The sequence below is a fragment of the Oxyura jamaicensis genome, chromosome 7, assembly GCF_011077185.1.
Source record: "Oxyura jamaicensis isolate SHBP4307 breed ruddy duck chromosome 7, BPBGC_Ojam_1.0, whole genome shotgun sequence".
NCBI lineage: Eukaryota > Metazoa > Chordata > Aves > Anseriformes > Anatidae > Oxyura > Oxyura jamaicensis.
In genome coordinates, this window is record NC_048899.1 from 32,643,088 (window position 1) to 32,663,788 (window position 20,701).

The 20,701-nt window shown below is 39.3% G+C and overlaps 1 protein-coding gene across 2 annotated transcripts in view; it reads right to left on the reverse strand.

Annotated features, from left to right (window-relative positions):
- TMEM163 (transmembrane protein 163) overlaps nt 1-20,701 on the reverse strand; it is a 93,254-nt gene that overhangs the window by 13,310 nt on the left and 59,243 nt on the right. For both annotated transcript variants that reach the window (XM_035331873.1, XM_035331872.1), the window contains one exon: nt 6,918-7,014. In XM_035331873.1, coding sequence (XP_035187764.1) covers nt 6,918-7,014 — 97 coding nt within the window. The remainder of the gene's footprint in view (nt 1-6,917; nt 7,015-20,701) is intronic.

A 20,701-nucleotide genomic window follows, 5' to 3' on the forward strand; every position in this document is an offset into this window, starting at 1 on the left:
GATATGTAAGTGAAATAACAACTTAACAACTTTGGCATGTCATGCTGAAACAGACCCTACAAAAATAAAGCTTCACAGCTACGTAAGAAATAAGGAAAAAAAAAAAAAAAAAAAAAAAAAAAAGTGGAATTTGTAGCTGTAATGTCACATCACTCCTTCCTGTGAAAAAAGTTTTTAAAGGATTTTGTGAGCCTTCTGTATTTTTTCAAGTTTTTCAGGTGTACAGTAACTTGCACATAGTATCCCTAATGACAACCATATTCACAGTGTTTGGGCAGATGCACTGTATAACCCACACACAGAAAGTTCAAGACAGTGTTACACACTTAAGTGAGAGCTGAGGGCACTGCACAGGTTCTGCACAGCACATGTATATCCACTATTTTTCAGGAAATCTTAACGAAACATTTAAGCATCTTAGCTGTATTATAAGAATAGGAGAGGAACAGTATGATTTCTTTCAAAAACAACATGTTCCAAAACAAGTGTAAAATGTCATCACATCTCTAAATTCATAAAATATGAAAGCTTTAATTAAAAACATTTTCAGACAAATGAGAAAGGAGGTCACAGCTTGATAAAGAAAATGACTTGCGCATATGTGTTGATGCATGCACGAACTGCGTCTACATAGACACCCACGCAGATTTGTCTCCAAAGGAAAATGAAGCATCTCAGCAAACTCAAGGCAAGGTTAGATGTCAGTCAGATCCTCTCTGGAAGGTACACAAAAGCTGTATGCTCATCATTTACAGCCCTGGCTAACCAGGGAGGTCCCAGTTGACCAGAGGTTAGGAAATGTGGAGTCAATCTACAAGGGCAGGAAGGAGGATCCAGGAAATTACAGGCCTGTCTGTCTGACCTCAGTACAAGGGAAGGCCATGGAGCTGATCACCTGGAATGTCATCTCACGGCACATACTGGACAATCGAGTGATTGGATGCAGTCAGCATGGCTTTATGAAAGGTACACCCTGCCTGACTAACCCGATCTCCTGTGACAAGATAATCTGCTTAGCCTTCAACAAGGCTAGGGGCCGGGTGCTGCACTTGGAGCACACAATGCCATGCAGCCATACAAGCTCAAGGAAGAGTGGCTGGGAAGCTGCCCAGCAGAAAGGGACCTGGGGTGCTGGTCAGCCACCAGCTGAATGTGAGCCAGCCGTGTGCCAGGTGGCCAAGAAGGCCGATGCCATGTGGGCCTGCATCAGAAACTATGGCCAGCAGGACCAGGGAGGTGATTGTCCCTCTGTACTCAGCCCTGGTGAGACTGCACCGTGAATAGTGGGGCCCTCACTACAAGACTTTCTTCACAGAGAAGAAATTTCTTCAAGCATTGGAATGGGCTACCCAGGGAGGTGGTAAAGTGGCCTTTCCTGTAGAGGCACGTGGATGTGGCACTGAGGGACATGGTTTAGTGATGGGACTTGGAAGGTCAGGTTGACAGTTGGACCTGATGATCTTGAAGGTCACTTTCTACCTAGATAGCTCTATGGTTCTGTTCTCTGGTGCTCAGTAAAAGTAATTTCCAAAGCTTTCAAAATGTGACTGCCCTATATAGAGATAATTTTTAGTTTCAGAGTATTTGTCACAGTAGTTGTAGAAACACAGGAGGAATTGTACATCCATCCCCTGCCAGGGCAGTACTTGCATGAAGTATGAAGGGAAATTCACCTGCGGGCACTTTTTGTTGTTCCTAAAATCATGGGAGAGAAAAACAATCCATTATGCTTCTCACTGCATATATTCAATTTTAATGCTTTCCAGACCTTTTGGACAAACAGATCCCTTTAGCTGCAGTACTTCTACATTTTTCTCATCTACCACCTAATTCATTACTTCATGGATTAATTAATTTAAAAACACAATAAACAATATAATTCTATGGACCAGTTGTTAGAAAACACTGCTGTATGTCACAAATGCTGAAAACACTAGCAGAAGGGATTATATTTCAAACCTTGAGGATTAATATATTTCTCATTTACTTCAAAAGAAAGTTTTTCCCATGATAATAAAAAGTATATAATTAATACAAGCACAGAATTACACAGTATGTGAAAAAATTAATTCACTGGCCAACTCTCCTGATACAGGATGTCATTTCTCAGGGCAGGCTTCTTTTTAACTATTGTATAAAGTAATATGCATAGGGAAAATCCTAAGTTTATCTAACAGTGACAATTTCTGAACTTGCTATTAACTGCAGGAGTTGGAATCTACAATTATGAAAGTTCTGCTATCAGTTCAGTGCTCAATAGTGATTTGGTAAAATGAACATATTCTATCAGTCTCTGGTGACTCCTAAACCTTGAATCCTGTGGGCTCTGTAGGCATCCCCATCTAAAAATGGAGACAAAACTAAAACGGAAGTTATGAAGAAAGTCAGTGATGACCAAAGATAATGAGCACCTCCCACATGAGGAAGGATTAAACAGAAAAGGATTCTACTTCTGTCAGAAGAGACTGGTGGAGCATACAATAGAAGAAGACTTACGCCCGGGATGGAGATGATTAACAGGGAAATGCTGTAACCATCATTTACCTCTTCCAGTACAGGAATTATGGAGGCAACAAATGAAGTCAGAATGTGGTAAATTCAAAAAAAAAAAAAAAAAAAAAAAAAAAACACAATGGGAATATTTCTTCCTGCATTACCTACTTAAAGCATCATGTAATGTTGTCAATACTAAAAATCTACAGAGCTTTAAAAAGTGTTAATAGAAATTCCTAGAAGAACAAGGGCATCAGAAGCTAGCATCCCCACACCCATGGGGTTTGCTGAAATGCAGACGGCCAGAACCAGGACCAGCAGGCACCTGCTGCCGTCAGAAACAAGAACAGGAACCAGGGCCTTCAGCCCAACCCAGCACGGACACTGCTGTGGTTGCATATAGAAAACAAATGCACTACCAGCAGTCAAAATTCCAGACAAGCATGTATTATTAAAATGGACCAGATTTAAAACCAGTTAATCTGTCTGGTCATTCATACTCTACCTTATAGGCTATTTCCAAGGCAAATAGAGTCCTTGGTATATCAAGCAAGGGAACTAAAAATAGAAATAGAGCATCTCTGTGTTTCCCAGGGTTTTGAAACATTTGAAAAATTGAAAAAAAAAAAAATCATCTATGCTGTAAGCATATATACTACATAATATTTGTTATTACTTAACACAGAGGAACAGGTAAAATTAATAAAAGCAGAAAAGAGAGGCAGAACGAATATTTAAAAATGCAGAAGGTCAGTACCTCTAATTGTCCTCTCTTCTAAGCCAATGCACCTTGGGAGTGTTGTAATTCAGTGTGTTTCAATTACATTAGGCATATAATAAAAGAGAATTCAGCTAGGTGAGTGAAAAATGCCAGCCAGAGCTAAACTTGAGCTCCAGTGCTGCAAACTGAGCTGGAAATTCCATGAATATGTAAGCCTGTCATTCTCCTTTTGGTTGTCTGAATCCTGGTGAGGATTAGCAGACCTGCAACTGAAATCATCATATGAAATGACAAAAATATTACAGACTTCTGTTTCTAAATGTCCACATAAATAAAAGCTGTGTTCCAAACACTTGAAAAAGCATTTAATTGATTTCTTAGTCGTGAATTTTACATCCTTTCTAGCTAGCAGTATTTCCATGAAAGCCACTTGTCTGAGATCCATCCACTTCAAGGACAACAGAATCTCTATTCTGAAGATCTCATAAATTCTTTTTAAGGAAATATCTTTCTCTCTGCAAGCATATTAAGAACTGACAGAGAAGTAACCAATATATCTTATATCCAACAAGGAATAAAATTAACTTTGTATAAGTGATCCAGAATGATTCAGAAGTTATAACTACACTTTTAGGTCTTTAATCATGGCATGTTACAACTCACTAAAGGTTACTTGACTTCTCGATCTGTTTCATTTGTTAAATTAAATTTGTCCACATCATATACTGTTTTCTCCTAAACCTGCACAAATTAAGATGAACTCAGAAGTTATAACTGCTCCCAATTTGTAGCTTTGACAAAGTCACCGAAGTTTCCCACAAATTAAGATGTAAAAAACAGACTTTTATTGTTCCGGCTGTGATGCAGTCAGTCCTGTTGCTCTGCACTAACGTTCTTGTTAATCTGGAATCCCACACAAGTGGTAGAGCAATGCATTCAAAACCATTTCTGCCTTCAAGACTGACATCACTAGTTTTGTGTTCAGCATCTGAACACCAAGTCAACATTTTCCAGTTGAGTTTAACCACATTATCCCCTCAGACTGAAGTCACACATCTCAAATTTCACACCATGCTCTGAAAAGTACCCACACCTTCAATGACCTTTGCTTCAAGAAAGGCAAATTCAGACAAACTGTACGAAAACATCATGCAATTATGACTCAGATGTGAACACTTACACTGTAACCTACATCTTAATCTGGTGAGGAGTTCTTCATGCTACTTTTATATCAGTTTGGGACACCAGTGGAGTTACACTGATCTTTCCTTCGTCTTGATGTTCTATTCTTGCTCTTGCCACTAGGATAACATCCCTGGCATCAGAGTAGCATGCTAATATGAAATCCCAATGATACAGAAATCACCATCAGAAAATAGTTCATGTCATTATTTGATGCAGAACAGGTTAGTTTATTACTAAACAAAAGGACATAGCAGAAAATGTTCTTTTTCCATATATGTCTAGGTTATATGATGTTACAGAAATTGGTTTTATTAGTGATTAATTCTCTGGTAGTCCGAGAAGTAGAAGATACCAGCCTAGATAAAAGTAGATGAAGAAACTTCTTCCACTACTCATTTCATTTGAGCAGATTTCTGCTCTTCTAAGAAGTTAATGATATTGCCTGGGCAGCTGCAGATGAGCAGCTTTTAGGCACAAGATGAGCAGTTTTTAGGCCACCAAAATCTGAATGCAAAATAGTCTGTGACCTAAGGTATCTGTACAAATTATTCTACAGGACACTGGAAACATGGTGGGATTTGCTCTTTGAGGATACCTTTCAGTAGATTTCATATTTTATTCCTGCTGTAAGTACATTTCAAAAAATAGAAGTCAAAATGTGAGGAAGCACAACATGTCTTAAATTCATATCTAACTTTAATGGTGCAAATAAAAAAATTCTTCCTGTGTAAGAAACAGAACCCTCACCTGCAGATGATACCTGTAATGATGGAAGAGTGAGATATAGATGCCATACCTTTTAAAATTTTGTTCCTACTGCTGAAATTACTAGGGCACAATGAATGAATTAGACTGAGCCATCTAAATTAATCTGATGTATACTACCATCAAGTCGCCAAATGGGTCTTTTATTTTTAATCAAGGCCTCCCTTCTTAACTTATTTCTGCTTTGCACAGTCAATATGTATTTATATTGGATTTTCTCACTAAACAGGAGTCAAACTGCAGCCAGATGCACTGTTTGGGTCGAGCCAAGTTAAGAGGTTGTCCATCTTCAACTGGCCTTCAATGCAGGGTCTTCCCTCACCCTTACCAAGATCTCCTTCAGCCTTATTGGCACAATGGTATCCATGCTCACTCCCTAACCCAGTTCTGTCAAAATGCTTTGGTTGAACTAGAGAACTGACTAACAAAAGCATTTAAGCTAACCTAGATCATTTTGACAGAACCAGGCTGGGGAACAACTACATGTGCTCTTATGCTGGCAGAGCTGAGGAGGCAGTAAATTCTGAAGAGTGGAAAAGAGGGAAAGTGAAATGCAAAGAAAACATGAATCACCTGTAGGCAAACAATGCACCTGGCTGCAATTCAGTAATTCATGGGCTTTTGCTATGCTACTCGTGGTTGCCCAAACTTCACAAAACTAGTGAAAATAATACTGTAGTTGCCCAGCTTCTACTTAGAAGTTTCCATGAGCATACAGTACCCAGAAGTCATCTGCAATGCTATCAGTGGATAACAGGTTCAAATTCCATTTTGGCTCTTTTTCCAGCTCTGCCTCCATCTCCTGGTTGAAAGCAAGGCATTGAGGCTTCCCTCCAACGATATGTGAATAATGGTACTTGTTGGGGAGAAGCCAATATACAGACCAAATTTAATATGTATACAGACCAAACTTCATGAAGGCTGAATGCAAAAGGTCCAAGTCATGTTGTATATGCAATGCTTGAACCAAAGCCTAATTTTGTTTGAGCACATTAGGAAGGGTCTTCTGGGAGTGGAACCATTGCCAAATGGCTCTTCCAGTGATTTGGATGAGTAGAGCTCAGGGAAGTTAATAACCACTACTGGAAGGAAGCAAGCAGGAGAGGACAGAGCAGAACTGAGAGAAAGGCTGCTGCAGAGAGCTGCTCTATTGGTGGGCTGGCTTTCGTAACCAAAAGAAAGCAGAGAACAGGAGAAAAGCCCTTTGTGATGCTCCATGGCGAGCCAGTTGAAAAGACAGCTCTTTCACCCAGTATGCTCCCCTCACCTGTTTCATTCTTGCTACTCGTACATGGCTGTGGAATTGGAGGCAAAAGCTGGAAAACAAAAAAAATAGAATCCAAAAATACATTTTTCCACATTAAAAGTAAAATACTGCAGGTACTGGAGTACTAAACTGTGGAAAGCTTCTCCTCTCATAATTCTACCACTTTCTTCTGCCTCACTTTAAGTGAACTCCTATTCCTGGATAAAAACCTGTATAAAAGTTTTAAGTCATTATGCTGAGAAAGATTTGGCCTGTAAAGGTAAATATGAAGAGGAGAAGATGGAGTCAAGCCTATAAAAACCTATAAAGACTAGAGTCCATCACACATAAAAAAAATACTGCTTGAAGATCAGGACCTGTACAACAGGATCTGCACCTGCTACAGCTTCACCAAGTTCAACAGAGCTTGTTAAAAGGAAATGTTGGCCTTTCTCAGTTTCACTGGCAGTGTAAAGAGAACATTTTAAAGAACATGAATCACCTTACCACTTCTGGAAGCACCTTCTTCGCTAGATCGTGGATGGCTTTGATCACAATACATATAGATGATAGGAGGAATATGACGCCCAAGATAACACAAGCTCTGTGGAGAAAAAATAATAAAATAAAAAGGGTTAAAAATTTGCTACAAATATATTTGGAGTTTTCAACTCTCCTTCTGCTGATGGGTACCACACAACTAATTTTTTAATGATAAAAAATCTTATGTAATTAGAGACTTGGATTAAAGAAGAGGAAGAAAAAAAAAAAAAAAAAAGAGGCATCTCTCAAAAAAAGAGCCATCTGGATCCTTCCCAGTTCTTAAAACTTGGATTGTATGTGAGAAGACAGGGTAGACCAGATGATGTTTCAGAGTATGAGTGAGGCAAAAAGACATGCCTCCGCTGCTCCTGATGACTTACCACACAGTCCTCTAGAGGTCAGTTTCTCTGTTCTTTTTTGTTGTTGTTGTTGTTTTGTGTGGCATTAGAAATAAGCAGGGGAACTTCATCCTCTTTACCAAACCAGGGAAGATGTTTGGTAAATCTGGACGGTAGCATAACAGAATGTGAAACCTCTGTTTCCTCCCCAGATCTCCATAAATAAATAAATTAATCAAACATAACTATTAAAAAAATCCAGCAGGTTAGGTCACTAGGATCTCTTCACAGGCTGTCCAGGGGTCTCTTGATACCTAAACATCAGAAATAAGGCACAGAGCCTCACCAAATCAGGTGCTGTGTGGAATTAGACTTTTTGATCCTGCCCCACAATCTGGTTTTAGAAAAAGCACACAAATGGGCCATCAAAGAGACAATGAAGTAACAGAATAATCGTTTTGGATGGGACATGGGCACAAGGAGGTGCTTACAAAGCAGGTAATGCATACCCAGAACTTCACAGTCAAAGAGGAAATTCTGTTTAGTTCAAACATAGACTAATACTACTTTGAGATGGAGTTCCTCTTGCTTATAAATACTACAGGATTTAAGGCTTTGATTTTCCCTGCACAAACAGTAATAGCCAATCTATTACAGTATTGATATACCCATAACTCCACTTTACAAGTAGCTCTTCATATACAATTCTATTAGAAAATAGCAAAATACTAAAAACAGATGCACAGACAGCAAGAGCAATTTTACTGTTTGAAGCATTACATAAGAATTGATTTCTATATGTACATTTTTTTTTTCTCCAGAAGTTCTATTTCCTTTCTCTGGTATTCATCACTTAGTACCTATCTGTGAGCTCAGTCTACGGGTGCTATAATTATTCCAGTAGCATGCTACTATTTTTACCAACTCAGACATCAGGCCATCTGGTGGTTGGCAGCACACGCAATGTTCACATCCAGCTCAATCCAGGGACTGCGGCTGGACTGGTACTGCTGTGCTTACGACAGAAGATCTGACAGAAGCAGCGGCGCGGGCAAGGAGCTGGTCACTTAATTCCCTAACACAAGGAACACAGAAACCACACCGTGGACAATCCACGTAATACTGCGGGTGAGATTTCAGCAAAGAGGCTGCCCTCATGCAGAGGTGTACAGAGGCCAGCATCCTTCCCAGCACCGGGGTGGTACGCTTGACAAGGTACTGTCTCAGGTAGGCACAGCTCTGCTCCATCTATTTTAGGAGAGATGCTCAGCTCCTTACAGTCTTTGCAATAAACTGCAGCACAGCCCTCAGTCTTGTCCAACACAGGCTGCAAAAAGCCTGAAGAAAAGTTTTGAGACAGTTCTGTTACCCCTAGATTTCAACAGAACAAAAATTTGGTCCACAACCTGTGGCAGAGAAAGAAACGTGCAGGATGGATTCTCTGCAAATCATTAAATAGCCAAAGGGATGGGAGAAAAGTTCATTTACCCCCAGAATGAGCAAAATAAAAAATTAGAGGGCTTTCAGTTTTCCATGGTGCATTTGCAAGTAGATCCCCGTTCTGCAGTTGATTCCTTCAGAGATTTCAGGCATTCTGCCTGAATGGATCACTGCAGACATCTGTCCAGAGCCTCTTGACCTAGTTTAGTCCAACTCAAAAATTTCCAGTACCACCTTTTATTAATTCTGTAATATTTAGCACTGTTGTAACCTATGAAGTTTATTAATTAATTCCTTCACTTGCTGAGCCAGTGACAGGTAGAAACAAGATACATACACTTCATGCAAGAACTGCTGACATTTCATCTGAAAGGAACACCGAAAGAAAAACTTTTCTGTCATTCCCAGCAGGCTTAAACCACCACAACCACAGATCCATCAGCTGGAAAGAATGGATTGAACTTCTTTGTGAACTTCTTTGTGCCAATATTCTTTAATGCTAGGGGAATGGGCAAGAGAAGACAGTGAAACATCATCACCTTCCCTTGGCACATCTCCTATTCCCCGTACACATCCTCTGAGGAAGACAGGCAAGCAAACAGCAGACTAGCTGGCACAAGTTTCATGTGTCCAGGGAATGAGCACTTGCCCTGGCCATTGCCTGATTCGGTTCTCACTCCTGTTGGACTGTTTGTGCTTACCCTGATCTCTGTAAACTCTCCCACCACAAGCCTAACAGCAAACATTTTGCATCTGTGCTAATGCCAGCTGACAAATAATGACTTCAGCAATCTTGAGCTGCTTATCTTATTCTCCAGATCAGTTTTACAGTGTCAAAAGGAATCCCATATACCTACTTAGCCAGAAATAGCTAAAAGAAGAAAGAAAAAAGAAATACATTAATAACAGTGACGCGAGCATTAATAGCAGAGAGAAATCCAGTCTGAGGCTTGACTCAGCATTCAGTCATCAGATTTAGCAAGCCTAGCATCTCCTTTACATTCTGGCTTTTGGAATCCACAGCCATGCAAAATTCATGAGCAACAGCATAGTACTTTAAGTGCTAAAATACATGTTTCTTGTCCTCTTGAGTGTATCAATTCATCTGCAAAACCAGTAGAGCAAAACACTGCATTACTACTGAACCTACTGAAGTAGCTTCTTTCAACCTCATTTGCCAGAAAAATAAATTTCTATCTAGGCTGCAAACTACGCAAAACACAAATAAAAATGCAGAATAAGAAACCTACAAAATTAATTTGAAATTTTAACTGTAGTAAATCATAAAAAATTGTAATTGATTAGTGGAACCTCGCTTTCTTTTCAAGCCATTAGACAACAAAAACTTTAATAGAAGCCTGCTAACTTTCATCTGCTAACAATTACTCAACTGCTTTGTAACTAAATACAATATTTCCAGCTGCACATGAAGGGTGTTAGTGCCAAGGTTGTAGGTAAATGCAATTTAATTAATAACATTCAATTAAATTGGATGAGCCAAATGGCATTTCTAAACAAGTTCAAGCCAACTCAGAAGAGACTATAAAAATTAATGAAGGAGGAGTTAGATAGAAGTGAGGTTTGACTGGAAGCCCCATAAAGATTTTCCAGATACCACGTCTTTCAAATCACCATAATGTCACAAAATACTCCTCAGACCAAGTATCTCCCTATCTGAAATGTTACAAGTACCATATTGAATAGAAACAGAAAATAATGAGTGCATTGTCTGCAAAATTCACCAGCAGCTATCAAAGAAATCTGTTCTTCAAATTTACGTGAATACCCTACTCTTACTTAAAAAGTAACATAAGTAGAAATCAAAAAAATAATAATACTTATTTACAGCCATTTCTATCTAAGTTAAAATATGATCTTCCCACTAAATATTTACCACATCATCAGAGATATGATATATCTATAATGCAAAATAATCGATCACTACAGGTTTGGCAGGCTACAGAAAAAGTCTAATGAAGAATGCATGAATCTGAAATTTCCGTCATTTCCGTGTAATGTATTACTTCTAATGGCTGCTAAACAGAAAGAGGAGCAGAGAAAATTTAGTCAAAACATTTTAAATTAAACCTAATGGAAAATCATGATTGGATTTCCAGAAACAATGAGCTTTCTGGAATCGTTCAGAGAGCAGAATATAAAGAATCTGAGACTAATTCAGAAAGGACGAGGCGAGGGCATCTCTCTGATATGCAAGCAATAATCATTTATTAGGACAACTACAGCTCAAACATCCAAAGGTGTTTTTTCTTAGTGCAACAGCACTGGGAAGGCAAGAGTAATTAAAATCGTATGCTAAGCAGTCAGTAGAAAGATTTTAATCCTACAATTTTAACAGTGAAACCATCAGGTCTTCTTTAGTTTGCTGTAGGAATTGGTAACATATGGTGGTCTGCAGAGAATATTTCTTGATGCATTTTTGATGCCATGTTTCTATATGAAAAGCCAGAAGACAATATGAAGCATAATTCATTGTATTAAAAAAATGAACTCATAATTTTTGTCAGCTCTTCAATCTAACTTTGTCACAGATGAAACTGTTAAATTAGTCATACCACTGCCTTGGGCATTAAGTATGAAACTATTTGGACTTTAAAAAGAATTTATATGGCTTTCAAGCTTTGAGTACTCTTAGTCTACTTGTAGTGAAATTTGGAAATTTGATTATGTCTCAATTCTAAAAATTAAACCCGTGTCTCTAAGTAAAGCTTGCTTCTGGGTGTGCTACAACCTGACAATTTCCCAAAGACCTTTTTCTGAAAGCAGTGCTACAACCCATTACAGCAGCAGTACAACAACTCAAACACAGCCCATGTATATATATACAGCCCTATAAATACCCATGTTGATTTACACCAGTTCTGGATATTTCCAGTCCTGGATATTTCCACTAAAACCAATCACTATGAGGATAACTGTAATTGTATTTCACGACATACAGCTGCCACTTCATCTGCCATCACACATTCCCCCGTGGAGCTCAAATAGACAAAATTCTTCATTTTGAGGACAAAGTCTCATAACTCAAAAGGAGACCAGAAGAGGAAATCCATCAAAGCAGGCAGCTGATAGTCTTTCCTTTAATCAACAGTTTGTCATTTTGCATACGTTAATGGCTTTTAAGCAAGTAGCTATGAAAAGTACTGAGATTCAGGGGGTTCCAACTCCACAAACTGGATTTTCAGGCGGCTATTAATAAGTTATTATTTTTGTTTATTTATTATTTTGTATTTTTGTTTATTTTTCTTTCATGCCACAAATTTAATTTGGAAGAAAATGTCCAACTATTCAATACATTTGCATCTAGCAGACACAGCAAAATAGCCTACCAATACATAGATTTATCTTTAATTCTGTCTGACATTTGGAATTATTTGCTAGGCTTCCCTACAGGTAGTGATAAGAGCAAAATTCTGTAATATTTCAGTCATAGACCTGAAGTCCAGTCTCACTCAGATTTCTATGGTGATTATTTTTCAATGTAATAGATCAATTTTACCTTTTGTACAGCTCTTGCCACACTGACTACTCCTTATAAGAGTCAGCCCATTACTTGCTCTTATGTGTAAGGAGCAGCCAACCTGAATTACAACTGCAGATTTAGACACTCAGCTACATGTTTCTGTAACAATTTGTAAAGAAAATAAATAGATAAATATGGTTTAAAAGTTATGAATACACCCCCAGAACCAAGCTCTGCTGTATATTACCTCAAGAGGGATCTGGACTATGCTACACAAGGATGACTGACAGCAGAGGTTTCCTCATATCAGTTGACTGCTATAAAATACCCACTGGAAGATGCTTTGCTTCTTAATTATCATCCTTCTATCTTTCTGGCAAATGGAATACAGTGACACAGTACCAGCAAGGGTTCGTAATGAAGCTCTTGGTAATTACTCCTCTCAAGTCAATCTGCTCTAATATGCAGCAGAGGTGGTGAAGCAGAATTAAGGACTCAGAAAAAAAATAAGGATGTGTATGAACACGACCTGCAAATATGTGCTAGCTTTCTCTTAGCAGCACACAGCTACCATTGTTTTGGGGCAGTGGAGAGGGAAAAGATTCTCACGTACCTGGTAGTTTTTCTGCTACATCCTGGAACCAATTTTACCAGCACACTTCAAATTCATTAAAATAGTCCCTGCAACGTGATGACACCATGTGGGATAATACAAGATTGCCAGTAGCAGTCTAATTACTTCCCAGTTCTGTTAACTTGATACATCTAAAATGCAATATTAAAAACCTGGCCTCCCTCCTCACTTAGCAATTATATCTGTCACTAAATATCTTGCTATTTTGGTTCTCTGGCATACTGAATCAGAGCAAAACAGGACTTCAATGCACAACTGTTTCCAATTTTTAAAAGCATTCAGTTCTACTGGTAATACAGCTACAGTAATCTCTTAAGCAGAAAACAAACTATCTACAGGTATTTATTTTTGGCGAGGATTTCAAAGGCGTAATTTGTGAAGACCAGGGATCACAAATCAATGCCTGAAGTAAAAGACTCCGTGCTTTCAGACAGACTCAGCTCTAACCCACATCTGCACTTCCCCGTAACATTTTTATCAGGCTAAATCTGGACGTTAAACTTTCCCATAACAACAGAATTTCTTTTGGGATGAATCTCTCTGACAACGTAGGTACATATAGTGGCAGCTCTTTCCATTGCATTAGGTGCTCATACAGATTCCCAGTTTCACCACAAAGCAATCCCAAAGTGGTTTTGGTCAGTTGTGCTTCATCCTTCCTGGTCCCTCCCCAACTCTTGTAACTCGGATTACATTACACTGTATAATATGAATTCAGATTATCCATTTCATTGGATTTCATTCCTTCATTTGATTTACCTTTTTTCTAAATCAGCGTGCATCCTTCAATATCCACAAGTTAGATTTTATTGCTCTCCCTCCTCCCTTTTCTCTCCCCCAGTAATACCGAGTTTCACCAGGCTGTATCATTAGTTCAAGTACCTGCACTTTTTGGTCTCAGCTTGTGGTACTAATAAGTACAAACTCCAAGTGTTCCCTAGTGAAAACATACACCCTCTGGCTGAATTAGGCCCCAGACATTCCTTAGCCTGCAGGTAGAGGTGGCTAATAGTAATTTAGTTTAATTCTGGACTTTCTGGTTGTTAAGAGCCTTACCGTGATGAGCCTTACCTTTCTTCTAAGAGAAATGGACTTTCCACCCTGCAAACTGATTGCCCATAGAGCCTGTGCAGCCTCCGTCCTTGGAAGTTTTCAAGACTGCCTGGATAAAGCTCTGGGCAACCTGTTCTGATCGCAGAGCTGACTGCTTTGAGCAGGAGATTGGACTACAAATCTTCAAAGGGCCCTTCCAACCTGAATTATCCTATGATCCCATGGATCTTTACCCACAAAATCTTTATCTCTGAAGGCTCTGTCAAGGTCTTCGAGCACTAATAGGTCCTAATAGATCACAGAAAAGGCAATGTTACAGCCTCCACAGGCTGTTTTCACTGCTGGAGTGAAGAGGTAGTGTGAAACTTTGCAAGGAATTGTAAGTTAGCATTAAAATGCGCTGCTTCAGGCCAGTAAGTGCAATATGATTTCTAAACCCAGGAATAATAGGAGATTTTTCAGCGAAGCTGAACAAGTCAGTTTTAGGATGGATATGTGATTTAATCTCTGAATAAACCCACTAATGAATCCTCTGGAGTTTAGGCGAGAAACAAAAATAAAATGATAAAACTAATTAATTTAATAAAGAACAGAAATGTGCTAATTCCTGTTTCTATGTGATTTGAAAGGACTTTAATATTAGTGGGTGACAGCATGAGTATCATGTAATTATTCAGGGGAAGTCATACGACACAACAGTGCAAGGCAACTGCCTAAGAGGTTTTTGCTACAACAGGAGTTATGGAAGTATTTCTGAGCATACAAAAATCATTTGCTTTCTACTTCTGTACCTGTCTCTATATTTTTCCCAATTATCTTCTGTGTCCAGTCACATCCATTTGGATAACCTCAAAAGGGCATTTTTTCTCTCCTCATTTTGCTGGTACTCATTTGCTTTCTTTCTTCTCGTAATGGTCGTAACCAACTCCAAATTACATTCTGCTTAAACAGAGCTAGGCTACTTTCATTTAACTTTTGCATCATGGCAGCTCCTGTAGTCTGATGACAGTACCCAGGTATGTAGTTCCACTCACAGCCAGACCAAGATTTAAGTGTAGGCAAAACTGAATGTTGATACTGCAAGGGTGAGAACTCAGAGGAACAACCTCAATCCTTTGGTCACCAACAAGCTATTCTGTGGGGGCAAACCAGTGGCTTCTGGCTGATGGAAATGAGGTACAGCAGGGTAGAAAAGCCAAAGTCAGAAAAGGCAGTGGACAAAGAACAGGTAATGGAAGAAGGCAGAGGACATTTTAGAGAGAAAGTGCTAAAAGTGCTCATTTTGGTTTACAGGCATCTGGGGAGACAAGGGAGGTTCCTGCTTCTTTGTCATCCTCTGCTGGTGGATATTGAGCTTCTTTGTATCCAGTCAGACAGTTGTACTGGTTGTTTATGTTTGTTGTGTGGCTTATTTATTATCAGGTTTAGTTACTGATGAAGGCTTGGACACCAAACTGTACATAATCACAGCTGTTCTGTCTTTACACCTGCCTGTTGCTGGGTGAAGAGTCACTTCAAAATGCACAGGAACAAAGTGAGCTTGATGTTCACTGCACAAGTTCCAATCCACCTCCAACTGCCAGAATCCAGATCAGCAGCATTACACCTACTCCTTTTCCTCACCAGGAAAAAATAAAACAAAACAAACAAAACAAAAAATCACCAGATGACAAACCAGAGAGGATTCAAAATGTATTCCAAACTATCATTGAAAGCACTTTCCTCACTTATTATATTAAAACACAGACAGTGTTATCACATGGCCGAACCTCTCCTTCCACAACATGCAGGAAAATGCTGTTTATATCTGAGACCCAGGTTAGCTACGCTAGGGATCCATTTCATGTAAAAAAAGTTATAGGCCTTCTAAAACTTTTTATTACCTTCACACATTCAACTAGCTGCTGCAGAACAGGGTATTAACATCCTTTAAAGTCAGGCAGCTGAAATGGGGCATCATTCCCACAAATAATTTGATTCTCTAGGTCTTACGTATCTGCCAAATCTGCTTGTATCTTAAATGATATCTTAAACATCTGCTTTGAGGCTAAAAGACTTCTCTACAACTCGGAGATTTTGAAAGCTCTTAGGGGCAGCTTTGTAGTTTGTGGTCTGCACTTAGGGCATGCCTGCCTTACATTACAACCTTTGTCACGGCTTGTGAAGAGCCATCGCCGCTCCTAGCCTCGGTAGCCACGTAGCAGGTGAGCAAAGATCCTGTCCTTCCTCTGAAGCTGGAAATTAAAACCTTCTGAGAATTTCTGTAATAGTCCTTTTAGGGGGATTATCAAACTGCAGTACAGAGCAACATTATGTCCCTGATTTTACATAGTACGTGTGTGTGCATGCAAGGCAATAACCACAAATACCACCTAATCAACTACTAGTGAAGTAAAAGAAAAGGCTTTCATAAACTAAATAGATTTTGGATCTAGCTCTACTAAAATCATTGCCAAGTCTACAGATGCCACACTTTTTGAAACAGATTTTAGAATGTATAAATATATACATTTGCTATTTCGTATTTAATATAAATTCTATGTGTGAGAATTTTGCGTGTGTGTGTGCATAAATGTATGCACACATGCATTTCTGCCTGGATAAGAGCAAAGTTTACGGTTGCTTCACTTTTTTGCCTGAATAGGGGTAATGGATTTATGAAGAAACGATGCGGCCCTGCAAATGAAGCATCTCTAAAACGTGTACCCAGCACTGTACCTGGATGTAGTATTTCGACTAAAGATTTCCAAAGAAAAACAGTTTAGAAATTTTCAGTGTGATGAAAAAAAAAAAAAAAAAAAAAAAAAAAAAACACATTTTTCTCCTCCTATAAAGCAGACATTCAAGCATAGCCACACTTATTTTACAAAGTCTGCTCTGTGCTCCTCCAGGTAGCAGAGACACGCATGTGCCACGGGAGGACCAACTCACAGGAGATGAGGACTGCATAAGATCTGCAGTTAGATTCTCAGCTCTTTGCAGTTTGTAGGCTATCTCCGTGCGTTAGATGTTTTTCCAGATCACTTAGCTATTCCTTTCACTCATCACAAAAGAGTTTTTCCTCCAGCCACAGAGGTTTGCCCTTAACTGTGGGCAGGTGTGGATTCTGCCATCTGTGCATCTTTTTCTTACGTACAGCACGGACAAAATTATCCGTGGTTCTTTCAGATGTGGCTGATACTGTTGGGTCTGCATTGAGAGGACTATTTTCATTCAACACTACCTACATTGACGGCACTCATTTAGTAGGGCTAGCCAGTACAGTGGAGCCAATCTGCACGTGACAATTTAAATACAGTACAAATATGGAAAAAGTTCAGTTTTATGTTTTATTTTGTATTGCGAGAGAATATACCCTGCCATGATGCAGATCAGCATGTTCTCTTCTTGTGAATCAAAGGAAAAAAAAAGGGGAGGCAGACCTCACCTGGCATTATGACAGTCCTTTCCTCCCATTACGGACAGTTTCTAACTCTCTGAAGCTCTGAGGGCTAAAGGAGGTTACATCATGATGCCCATAGTGCATGCCCAAATGTAATACACATATACTCAGTATAACTTCATGCTCACCCCTGACATCCCCGGCTGCCAAAAATGAAATGCACCAGAAAGTAATGAGCAGGACAAAAAGATGTCAAAGGAGAATGTGTATCCATAAGATACCCATGCCCACAAAGGGAACATTACAGCAAAGGACTCTTCCTTCAGGTATTCTCAGGGTGGATGTCTCCTTACTATACGGACATTTACAGATTATTTTATTATTGCTGTTTACTTAACTCTAAATTCCAGAGAGAAGGTAACTAAGCAACTGTTAAGGGTTTCTGATCACTTGACTAGGCTTCTTCAAAGGTCACATGCGTAAGAAGATGTATGAGTATTTAAAAAAAAAAAAAAAAACTGTTCAAAGCTGTATCTTTCTCCTGGAAAAACACATCCACTGGTCCCTGGCAGTATTTGCAGCACTTATAAGCCCAGTTGCTGCCCTGCCCCTTCTACCTGAGAAGGCTATTCATAATCAGAACTGGAAGTAAGGCATGTTCTGTGAAAAGGTAACTGACAGGCAGTACTTGCCTGGGAGGCTATAAAGAAACCAAGGAAAAGTATCAGTACCTTGGTGAGCTTGTAGTCTTGGGATATTCTAAAAAGGCTTTTTATATCGTTAATATGCTCCATAGAATGTTTTTAGATATCCTGATTCCCATGTCATACGGTCACATAGCCCTAAATTTCACATCTAGTGCATGAAGTCCTAGGAAAGGGTCAGAACATCCTTCTTTCCTTCCTACCTTCCTTCCTTCCTTGCTTCCTTCCTTCTTTCCTTTGTTCCTTCCTTTCCTTTCTTCCTCCCCTCCCTTCTTTCCTTCCTCCTTCCCTTCATTACATACCCATATGCAGTGGATAATCCAGGTGTACATCTATCCCTGCAGCATATTTCTAGAGAAGTTCTCTGACATACATGCCCGTGCATACATGGTGTGTAACACACACAGATCAGAAATAAGGTGAAATCTTTACCAGTGAGCTTAATTAAACATAGGGGTAGGGTAGTGAAGGATGGATGTGAGACGTTTTCTAATCGTTGCATCTAGTGTGTTCATTATGATTCAGGTTTCCTATTTATTTCATCCCCAAGGAACAGTCAAATATCTTGCTTAGAGATATTTTTTGAATGAGTGTGTCAGACTATTCTTACCTTCATTACTGTAATAAGAAAATTCAATTGTATCATGGGCAAATAATTCCTAATGAACTCGTGCTGCTCTGTGTTGCCATGACATAACACATAATGAGTGCACCTGTAGCTGCACTACTACAGGTAGCTCCAAATAAGTTAGACATTCTTGGGTTTCTTACAGATGTGCTTTCCTGGATGTAAAAATAGATGAGAATCCCAGTTCATTCTCTCCACAATTTAAGAACCTATTAAGAATCAAATCCTCAGGGCAGGCATTTTTCACTTGGCCAATGAGTTCAGCACTCTGACAGTATCAAATCTGGCTGAAAAAGCTGAGATATAATGTACAGAGATGGAAGTTTACTGACACATGGCAACGTTTTTAGACAATGCCTAATAGCAAGGCTGGAAAGATTGAAAGGCCTTCCCAGTTCTTGATCCATTGTTTTTAAACCTAGCGTAAAGTGAGAAAAGATATGCAAAATAAATACAGGAATGGAAATAATTTAAGCCACCTACTCTTCCACGTGTCATCTTAGCCACAAAGAACAAGCACTCCAGACTAATATGCTGCTCCATTGCAGACAGGAACGCTTATTTTCACCCAGCAAAAAGCTTTCTCAGCAGCAGGTGGAGGTGTGACAGATATCTGCAGCCTTGTCTGACACACAGCAGACTCCATCTAATTCCTGTTATTTTAATTCTACAGCCTATGCTTTGGATGACAGTTTCACCAATATCAGAATAAAAGACACATCTGCACTCATTACGTATCATGTCATGGCAACACGGAGCACTACGAGTTCATTAGGAATTATTTGCCCACGATACAACTTAATTTTCTTATTACAGTAATAAAGGTAGGAATAGCTGGAGTCTGACACAATCAAAAAAAAAAAAAACAAAAAAAAAAAAAACTGTGAAAGAAATGTGAGCATTTTGCTCTTGGCTTTATCCAGCACGCTCATTAAAAGTAAGGTTTCTTATTTACTCTGGCACTGGGTTAAGAAAGATGTTGACAGACTGGTTCTTGGGAAACAGAGAATTTAAGCTGGCACCATCAACAAAATAATATATAATAAACACCAGCTGCAACTGTCACAAATCACCATGTTAAATATGCTGCACAGTTAGTTTCTGCAACACCAAACACACAAGCTCAAAAAAATAGCAAATGAAATAAAAAATAGCCCCCCCCCAAAAAAAAAAATTCCTAGGAACAATGGACCCTAAGGCCATAAGCAGACACTCAGCCCCTGCACTGCAGAGAAATGCAATTGTAGCTCCGTAATGTAGCAGGTTTATTGCTTTATAACCTAAAATGTAGCATTACTACTTGACCCCAGTAGGCTGCCAACTGCATTAATTTAGCGAGAGCAAAGTCCTGTTTCCCTGAACAGACGGGAATCAAACAGGAGATGTTTCCTTTGTTCACAGTTTTGAGACTTTTCCAACTACCTACACATAAAAAGCTCCTTCTTTGACGGATTTTTCATGAGGCTATGTGCCCAAAGTTTGTTATTCTGTTTTCTCAGGCTCCTTTTTTTTAGTGGTGGTTCTCACCGTCTCCTCCTCACCCCCAGTTCCATCACTCCACTCCAATCCTTCATCCCTGAGTTTCCCCGATCAAAGAGCTGTCCTTTGGCTGTACAGCTAGTTAATATTTCAGCCTCGCATGAGACATTTCCCAGGTCCCTAATGACTCAGTCTTCTATTAAGAAATGGCATCTACTGCTATTTACTGAGTCTATGTACATGAAAAACCACTGCTACCACATCCATTTCGATGAATTTCTCCCTTCAACAAAATTTAGGTTTGCTTCAACAACCCAAGAAATGATTGTGTTGCTAAAGATGAAATAGAGGGCAGAATATGTGAGAGTATTTGTACACTGGTTATGGACAGCAGGAAAGTGAACTAATGGCAAGATTTTGCCCTCTTATATTTGAGTGCCAAAACAGAAAGATAGTGAGAAACTACCCCTAAAGTACCATTTACAAGCATATCAAATGTCCACTCCTACACACACCTCTACTAACGAGCCGGCTAGACAGACTCGAGCAGCATCTCACGTGCCTTACAATCTTACAGGGGCTTATACCTGATCCTGGTGAATAATCACT